Source organism: Nannobrachium achirus, assembly GCF_963921795.1.
Source record: "Nannobrachium achirus genome assembly, chromosome: 3".
NCBI classification, from domain to species: domain Eukaryota; kingdom Metazoa; phylum Chordata; class Actinopteri; order Myctophiformes; family Myctophidae; genus Nannobrachium; species Nannobrachium achirus.
This window is the reverse complement of record NC_137812.1, coordinates 14,671,707-14,681,914: the sequence shown is the minus strand read 5'-3', so window position 1 is coordinate 14,681,914 and position 10,208 is coordinate 14,671,707. Positions and strand designations below refer to the sequence as shown.

Below are 10,208 nucleotides of genomic sequence, written 5' to 3'. Positions count from 1 at the left end.
CTCCAAGCTCACAACGCGTTGCAGCTATGGAGGTCTGCTATCGTCAATATTTTCACCAAAGGCCCTATTAGAAATGTCTCTCTAACATTCTCTGCACGTCCCCGGTGAGCCTCCCTGTTGTGGTACTCAAAAAAGAAGAAAAAATACATAAGTGGAGTGAAATATTCATATTACGGGTAGTTCTTCTGACCAAGCAGTATGTTGAAACGGGCTCTCGTTTTGTGTTTTTGCCGTTTGGCATAGCCCTCTACCATAACCGAGTTTCGTAAAAAGCGACTGCACGGTCAAGCCAGTAGGCCTACAGAAAAAGTGGCGGAAGAATAATAATAATAGAAACACCAAACTCAATAGTGGCTTACAAGCCCCTTACAGGGCTTGGCCACTAATAAAATGAGATTGTACTATGTCCTGTGGAGCAACTCTAACAATTAAGGCTCGAGTCGAGTATAATTCATTACCCAGAAAATGTAATAATTGACGGCAGCGCAGCCGCTAACAGCATCGCCAACGGACTGAAAGGCGTAACGGGAAAGAAACTGAGACACTCCTCTGTGATGGATTCCGCCGCCGCAGCTGCAACTCCGGACGGAAAAGACCAACATATCTTCCCTCAGCATCTGTCTGCACGACATACCACCACCTGTTGTGTCTGTGGACGGACATTCGGATGCATCCCGCAGGCGCTTCTGCACACATGCTTCATCTTACCCCTGCTGTCCCTTCTCGCTGACACACACGCACGCACACACAAACGCACTCATGCACGCACGCACAAACGCAACGCACACGATGTGGCAATCCTCCATGTACAGTCAGGCACCCTGCTGAGTGTTACAGTACAAAGCTGCAGCACAAGGTTGTGTCTCCATTTCATTTACAGAAATGACAAAGAAGTCACCAGAGGCAGTGTCATAATCCACCCTGCTGTCCCCTCCTTTTATCTGCTCTGTGCTTCGCTCCTCTCCTCTCCTCTCCTCTCCTCTCCTCTCCTCTCCTCTCCTCTCCTCTCCTACTTGGGCTAAAAGGATTTAACACAAAAAGGCCTGAGGACTTGTTTCCAGTATGTATTCAATTCATCAACAGAGCATAACATATTAAAGGTGATACACCGTGAAATTTCACTTTTCCTATTTTAAAACCTTTTTTTGGGGTCCCACTAGCACCTTCTATCCTCACAAAGTCCCATTTCAGACCGATGTGTCTCTGGTTTTGAGAAGGCGAAGGTTAAAAGTATCCCACGGGTTCTCAAAACAGGCTGTTCAGATTTGCTGCCGATTGTGACGTCATCTGCCGATTGTGACGTCATCACAAAAAAAAAAAAAAAAGAATTTCTTCAGGCCAAAGGTGGTACTGCAGCTGAAATGCTCTGAGAGCCATTCAAAAATGAGAGAGGCTCTCTATTCAGGAGTGGTAATTTAGCCTCAAACCTTTTGAAAAACGTTTTGAGGACATAAACAATATGACATAAATACTTTTTAAATGCATGGTGTATCACCTGTAATACATGTCAACAAAACATGTCCTCTTATTTTCTTATGTATCAACAAATCAACATTAATAATAGACAAAAGATTGTTAAAACATTTCAACCGAGTGACAAGCAGCCACTTTGCACTGTGGATTATAGATTAGTAAATTCTATTTTAGCCATTTATTATCCAACATCTCTTAAACGAATGAAATACATTTGTCATTTTTTTTGTTTTATTCATGATGTCAAACTAATCTGTCTTTAGCTTGTTCCTCCTCTTGTTGTTTACCGTTTCAGTCTTATTTTCCACAATTATGTACCAGATGGCGATCACGTAATCTGCCTCATGTGATACAGTTGTTTACCTCTCATCACCGACTTCTCAAGTGTCAATCAGCATGTGTCCTGTTCCAAAGCTAATTCTTAAATAAGTCATCTTCTTTTTTTCTGGATAACAGTGATACGATATCATTCTGTCGTTGTGCAATCAATTTGCTGGTGTGTAAGTTATTATTTTGAACATTCTATCAAACGCACAGGTGTTAACGTTCAATCAAACTCACCGGCATTAATCTGGCACACTTTTCCCCCGTCACTCTAATGCATATTGGCCAACAATCTGGTCAGAAGGCGCGTTGGGTGGGTGCCTGACTACTGTTAGTTAGTCTGCCAAGCCAACCGCCAGTGTGTGTGTGTGTGGTCAGGAGGCGAGAGCGACTTGTCTGTACCAGCTACACAGCTGCCTCGTACGTCGCTGGCTTTGCCAAGCTGTGCGTGAACACTTTGAACTGCTGAAGCAACGAGTGCTCATGCAGCTGTAAAGTGGATTTTCTCACTGTCGTTCTCAAACATTTTATGGCTCAGGTTCACCCCTGTGAAATAACTTTTTCATCCACGGCACCCCCTGAATTACATTGTTACTTTACAGCACCTTACATTTATGTCAAAATATGTAAATCTTCCCCCTTAACCCTTAAGTTCTGTTGGGATTCACTTCACCTTGGTTCTGTTGGTGGGTCATTTTGACCCAGGGGATATTTAGTTTAAAAAACAATGCAACATATTCTCACTCCGAAGAAGGCACTTGTTGACTTTTTGTCAGAACCCCGCGTCGGCGGCCGCCAGCGACTTCGTTATGCGCCTTCCACGGCCTCTCATAGATATTCATTGAGATCCAAAAAAGGCACATTACTCCGTCTCTGGCGTAGACATTCCTAGAATTCCTCTGCTCTGACGGCTGTTGATAATGCATTGGCAATCCAAAACGTGTGCTAAGAAGCTTGGTTAAAATGCACCAAACCACATGCACATGTAAAGGGCTTGTCCCCAGTATGAGTCCTCATATGGCGGTTCAGCTGACCACTATGATTACAGCCTTTGCCACAAACTGGACAAGTAAAGGGTTTTTCCCCTGTGTGAGACATCATGTGTGATTTTAGATCAACCTTTCGACTACAGCCTTTGCCACAGACTGTACATGTGTAGGGCCTTTCCCTTGTATGAGATGTCATGTGTGATTTTAGATCACTCTTTCGACTAAAGCATTTCTCACAAATTGTACAAGTAAAGGGCCTTTCCCCTGTATGAATCATTGTATGAGTTTTCAGGTGTATCTTTTGTTTAAACATTTTGCCACAATCTATGCAACTAAAACATTTCTTCTCTGTGTGGCTTTGCTTTGGTGATTTGATGTCACGGAACAGCTGGTCGCTCTTTCCTCCGACAGTGTGTGTCTTGTGTGATTCCAGTGTGTTTAAACCATCCCTGGTCTCAGCCCAATCCCAGTCATCACTGTCTTCAGTGTCAGATTCTGAACCGTGCGGTGATAGGATCTGACAACCACTAGTTGGTTGTGATGTTCCACAGTCCTCTACATAAGCTTGTGTTTCCATTTGTTGAGACGAGGTGTTGGCTAAAGGCTCTGTCTCTAAGTTTTCATCAGTATCCTCACGTTTCACCGAAAGTGATGCCAATGTTGACCCACCTTTCTCCTCTTGCCTTTGAAGTAGCTCATTGTGTTCCTCTTTCATCTGTGGAGGCTCCGGTTCTTCTGGTACTAGACCAGGGGTCCACTCCTGCTGTTCAGAGGAAACGTCCTCTTTACACAAAGGGAGGTGCATGTAGTCTGTCATGTTTTCATCATAATCTTCACTTTTCACTGTTAGTAATTTCAACGTTAAAGCATCAGCATCCTCCGATCTTTGAAGTAGCTCCTCCTGTTCCTCTTTAATCTGTGGGACCTCTGGTTCCTCCCGTACCACTCTGGAGGTCCTCTCCTGCTGCTCAGGGAATACCTCCTCTCTACACACTGGGAAGTGCAGGAAGTCTAGGCAAAAATATGAAACATAATAAAGCCATTAACATGTTTGAATGTTACTACACTTTTGGGCTGTATTTTGATTTAAAGGCTGGTCCACACTGGCTCCGAGCACCAAACTTTTCGCCTGAGAATTCATTCACATGCAGCTTTCCGAACTCTAATCCGGGGGAATGCCTTCCAGAAGACAACAAAATAATAACAAAATAATGTGGAAACTATTTAAATCCAGATTACATTACATTTATTTTGTCTTTTTTTCTTACCAACCTGCTCTCTGTGTATCCAGTAGTCTCTGTTGGCGGTCGATGTCTTGCTTGTAATGGGAAGTTTCTTCCTGGTACTCTGCTAGGATTCTTTCAACAATCCCAAATATCTCTTCAGCAGCTGCAGATAGTCTCTGGTTGACCAAGGCTTTCATTGTTTGTAGTAAAGCCATAACTCAAAACCTGCCCCACTAGACTGATACTAGCACAAAATATCTGACAGCTTCAGCTAGTGCAGAAAGCAGAAGTTCAGCTCTCAGCTAGCAGAGATTCAAGTGGTACAAAGCAGAACAAACTCTTGTTAAATACTGACAAAGGGCCCTGATGGCCCAATCAGAGTGAGATTCAGGGAGAGACCAACAATAGAATGAAACTGGCCAATTCCTCCCCCCACTTAACCCTTCAGATCACTGCAAATATGGGGGGGGGGGGGTTATTGTATCTGTTCTGATAATCATACACTTGCGCTGGCTATGTTGGTGTATTGGTTATCTGCAGCCTACCCAGCTGTAGATTCTGAACAGTTATTTCTTATAATGAAGATGTACTGTATGTTTCCCTGGCACAAAGGGGTGAAATAAATACATTTTAAACATGTTTGTATGTCAAGATAGACATGCTGTGCTGGTGACATTACAGTTATTGGTTCAGCACCTAATAATAAACACTATACTATACAGTTTAAAGTCCATTGCTACTCTACATTATTCTATTACAGTATAAAGTAGTCAATCTATGCTACAATTACATTACAGTTTACAGTCAATTTCTACATTTCATTAATATATTACAGTATATGTCCATACACTACAGTATCCCATTACAGTTTAAAAGTCCATAGCTACACTACATTATTCCATTACAGTATAAAGTCTGTAGCTAGTCGCTACGCTACAGTTTTTGTCATTTGCATATTTTCTATGACTGGCAGAGTAATTCTACTATGATGATGCCCTTCTATTGTGAATGCGTTCTCACTTACAGATGGAATTACAACACAATGGTAAAACAATCACCAGTGAGTCATCATTATGGGCTTGACTCACTTTAATGACAATGAACCGTCATCATTATGCAGTTACTTGACAGACTGAATTACATGTGAATAGTAAAGCTGTAGACCAATCAATGGCAAAGTCTCATCCCTGAAAGGAGGTAGAGCCTGCACATCAGTTTCAGGAAAAGGATTTTTGGTGTTTAATGCAACAATGTTTCAATCTCACAGGATCTTCATCAGGTCAGAATCCTGATGATATAGGCCTGTACGACACGCATATAAATAAGTATGCTTTAAAGTCTCAATTTACTGACTGATTGATAAAATAAAATACAATTTTAATGTCTAGATGATATAATATTTAGACTCTCTCAGAGTTAAATAAAAAGGGTTTCATACGAAACCTTCTGTTTTGGAACATATGACTTACACATTGTGCTGAGAATGTGCCGACTGCAGGTCCGTGCAAAGGGGATGACCAGCTTTTAGGCCATAATGTCCCAGGACATGCATGGGATAAAGGAGAAGCCAAAACATAGCTCGTCCATGGCTTCTTCACGAGACGAGACCATCTCATGGTCCATTGTTATACTGTAACTGTCCAATCAGGATTTGACTTATGTATAACCATTCTGTGCCTATACTGTACTATTTGTAAAATGAAATTACATTGCATTCAGAAAAAAAGAGAGAAACATTATTACTGGACATAACTATTTTGAAAGCTCATTGATTTAATACAACTAAGAGAAAACAGACATTACACTGGTGTGGTCTCCTTTCTTGTGTTGGAGTTATCATTAATCATTTTGGGGAAACTATTTATTCTCGTCTTAATTGCATGGGGAAAATATCTGTGCTGTGCATGTTAAGTGCAATAGGTGTTGTGCAATGATGGGAAGTATGGTTATGTGTATGTTTTGTTGTATTGTATCGTTTTAGCTATTTTTGAGTGATTTTAGTGATGCACTGATCGTTTGGCACTTTTAATTGTGTTGTACTTGTGACAATGACAATAAAGATCTATTCGATTCTGTTCTAATATGTATGTATAAGATTTGTCTTTCTTTTCCCCCCTTAACTATTTTGTACTTGATACAACTTGCAGGGATGTGAAGGCTTAAGTGGGGGCTGTTAAACAATAGTTGAAGTAATCAGGTATGCAGTTTGTTTTCAGAATTTGTGTTTGTCTTGACTTGAATTTTTAGTTAACTACTATATTTTAGTAAATTACTTATATTTCAAAGAAGTGCACTTCTGTAAATGTTTCATAGTATAAAGACAGATTCATAAGTGGGGGCTGTTAAACAATAGTTGTCCAGTTTCTGTCTATTGTTTGTATGCTCCACCCACCACTCTGGTTGGACCATCACACACACACACACACACACACACACACACACACACACACACACACACACACACACACACACACACACACACACACACACACACACACACACACACACACACCCTAGTGTATTTAACAGGCCTCAGTTCTGGTATCACTTTAATCTGTTGTTGTTGAGAGTTGAACTTCTCTCTTCTGGACTTGGTGAAGTAATCAGGTATGCAGTTTGTTTTCAGAATTTGTGTTTGTCTTGACTTGAATTTTTAGTTAATTACTATATTTTAGTGAATTACTTATATTTCAAAGAAGTGCACTTTTGTAAATGTTTCATAGTATAAAGACAGATTCATAAGTGGGGGCTGTTAAACAATAGTTGTCCAGTTTCTGTCTATTGTTTGTATGCTCCACCCACCACTGTGATTGGACCATCACACACACCCTAGTGTATTTAACAGGCCTCAGTTTAGTCTGGTATCACTTTAATCTGTGTTGTTGTTGAGAATTGAACTTCTCTCTTCTGGACTTGGTGAAGTAATCAGGTATGCAGTTTGTTTTCAGAATTTGTGTTTGTCTTGACTTGAATTTTTTGTTAATTACTATATTTTAGTGAATTACTTATATTTCAAAGAAGTGCACTTCTGTAAATGTTTCATAGTATAAAGACAGATTCATATTGCAGCAACTATTAATAGGCCTACTACACCTATATCTACTCATAATGCTAACACTGCTGTTTCCTTTACTATATCTCCTGCTGTAAAGTTGCAACACTGGTGATTCACAACCATGTCAGCCTCAGTGAACGTTCCAGAGGAGGGAGTGATGCTAGCTGACAGAGTCGCTTCCTGTTTGACCCGACAGGAAGAGGAGCTCACCTGTCCAGTGTGCCGTGACATCTTTAAACATCCGGTTATCCTGCCGTGTAGCCACAGCTTCTGTAAAGCCTGTCTGCAGCAATGGTGGACAGGAAAACCAACGTGGAACAAGGGATGCCCTGTTTGCAAAACAAACTGCTCCCAGGACGAACCGCCTATCAACTTAGCATTGAAGAACCTGTGTGAGAACTTCTTAGAGGAGAGAAGTCACAGATCTTTGTCAGCGAGGTCTGAGCAGCTTCTCTGCACTCTGCATGGGGAGAAACTCAAGCTGTACTGTCTGGACGATGCACCGCTGGCATGTCTTGTGTGTTGTGATTCTGAAAAACACACTGGACACAGGTTCAGACCCATCTACGAATCTGCAAAATGTTGCAAAGAGGGCCTCCAGAAATCACTGAAGCCTTTGCAGGATAAACTGGAGAATTTGCATTCCTTGAAAGCAAATTATATTGGAGCTGCAGAATGCATTAAGGTCCAGGCCTTGCACACAGAGACACAGATTAAGAAACAGTTTGAGAACATTCGCCAGTTCCTTTCTCAGGAAGAGGAGCACAGGATCTCTGCCCTGAGGGAGGAAGAGAGGCAGAAGAGTCAGATGATGATGGATAAGATTGAGGGATTGAGCAGAGAGATGGAGACTCTTGCCAAAACCATGAAAGATGTTGAGGCAGATGACATTTTATTCCTGCAGAACTATAAGACCACAGTGAAAAGAGTCCAGCTCACACTACGTAATGCACAGCCAGTCTCATTAGCAATGATAGACGTGGCCAAACACCTTGGCAATCTGACCTTCAAGGTCTGGGACAAGATGAAGGACATTGTCGCCTACACTCCTGTGATCCTGGACCCCAACACCTCCAATACAGATCTCAACTTGTCTCATGATCTGACCAGTGTGTTATCTGATGGAGATGTTTAATGCCTTCATAGCCTAGGTTGTGTTGTCTTGGTGTTCTGTATATTCCTTTTATGCCCGTATTGTTATAATTCACCCGAGTCCATGACGCATATGTTACGCACGGAGAGACAGACGCTTAGACAAGTTAAAAGGGAAGTCCTTTGAAAGCCATTTCCTGTCTAAACAGTGCCCAGAAGCACATTTCAAAACAAGAGCCTTTCTTTTTTTTTTGTCTATACAATCGATCATTCAACACATGTTTATTTTGAAATTGTACTGGAAATAGAAGTAGCCAATAGCTCCTACTTCACGCCACTGATGTCAGAGCCTCTACTTGCCGATCGGCAATATTTTTCCCCCAACCCCCCTTTAGGGGGTGCGGTGGGGGGTGCGGTGGGACGTGGGGGAGGGGGTGCGGCCGCACCCCCAGCACCCCTACTTCCCTCGGCACTGGTTACCTGGGAAGGTCAGTGTCACACTAGAACACCACAGTTAGATGTGACAACAACACTGATAGGTAACTATTTGCATCACCAAACACATAAAATATAACAATGTCTGAATACAATATACATTTTAGTTGTTTTACTTTTCACGTTTTTTGGGATCTGGGATGTACCTCCCCTCACATCAATCTGTGAAACCAGGACACAACTGGACATATTTTGTTCCTTTGTAGTTTTGTCAATATGTGGGTGTAAAATGTATGTATTGCTCAGCCAATTTCTTATAATTCACTGATACGAGAGGCTAATACTTAGTGATTTGATTCACTAGAAATGCTATATGATGTGAATACACATTCAAGGTTCACATGCTCTAAAAGGTTCCTGTGTATAATACTTGTTTACAAAATGAATGTATGATTGCAGAATGTTAATAACGTTTTCATAAAACTTCTAAATGACTTGTCCCAACCTGATTACTGTACATCTGTGCATATTTGGAAGACTCATTTAAAAAAAATATATATATAAACATCCATCCACCAACATTGAATTAAGTAGTAATAGTGAGCCTAAAAACAACAACAAAGCTCTCTCTCTCTCTCTCTCTCTCTCTCTCTCTCTCTCTCTCTCTCTCTCTTATTCTCATTTGCTGGATAAAAGCATTTTTTATGGATTTAAATTGAATCCAAGTACCCCCTCTACCCAGCAATAATATTTAGCCCATAAAACTGTAATGAAAAAAATAAATAAAAATTATGCTATTATAAACCCACACAAATAAGAAATGATGTGTAGAGTTTCAAACTGTTTTCATGTCAACAACGTCAATACAATCAGACAACTTAAACACATCCCAGTTGCCTGCATGGTACCATGTAATTTGGGTTAGCAACTCAGGCTCATATCAAGTTTCACCATTAAACACATGTTTATTTCCCCTACTAATTCAACTGGTTACTTTACAGCACCTTACATTTATGTCAAATATGTCAATTTCCCCCCTTCCCCCCAAATGGATGTTTTATGATTAGAGGACATAGTGCTTACGTGTGGTTTAAGGGTTTGGCCATTTTTTGTCCGTCATCTCTGTATGTTATTTATCATATTATCTACCCCGTGCTATTTTGTATCTATTATTTTTTATAAAGCCCTGAAGGGAAACAGATCCTGAATATCAGTGCTTATATTGTTTTAGTTACAAAAATACCCATCACTTTACATGTTTGCCTGTGCTTTGCATGTTGCAATAGGTGTTGTATAATGACGGGAAGTATGATCTGTGTATGTTTTGTTGTATTGTTTTAGCTATTGAATGATTTTAGTGATGCACTGATCGTTTGGCACTTTTGTTGTACTAGTCGTGACAATGACAATTAAAGATCTATTATATTCTGTTCTAATATGTCTGAAGATATAATATGTATATATATCAGCTTTGTCTTTCTTTTCCCCCCTTAACAATTGTGTACGTGATACAACTCCTATTAGGACTTGCAGGGATGTGAAGGGTTAAGTGGGGACTGTTAAACAAAAGTTGTCCAGTTTCTGTCTATTGTTTGTATGCTCCACCCACATTTA

The 10,208-nt window shown here is 40.7% G+C and overlaps 1 protein-coding gene across 1 annotated transcript; it reads left to right on the top strand.

Moving 5' to 3' along the window:
- Window positions 1–7,188: 7,188 nt before the first annotated feature.
- On the top strand, window positions 7,189–8,202 carry LOC308281998 (E3 ubiquitin-protein ligase TRIM35-like; the record flags this gene model as incomplete). Its single annotated transcript, XM_080722346.1, has 1 exon — window positions 7,189–8,202. The coding sequence occupies one exon, from the start codon at window positions 7,189–7,191 to the stop codon at window positions 8,200–8,202; it is 1,014 nt and encodes a 337-aa protein (XP_080578472.1).
- Between the last annotated feature and the right edge of the window lie 2,006 nt (window positions 8,203–10,208).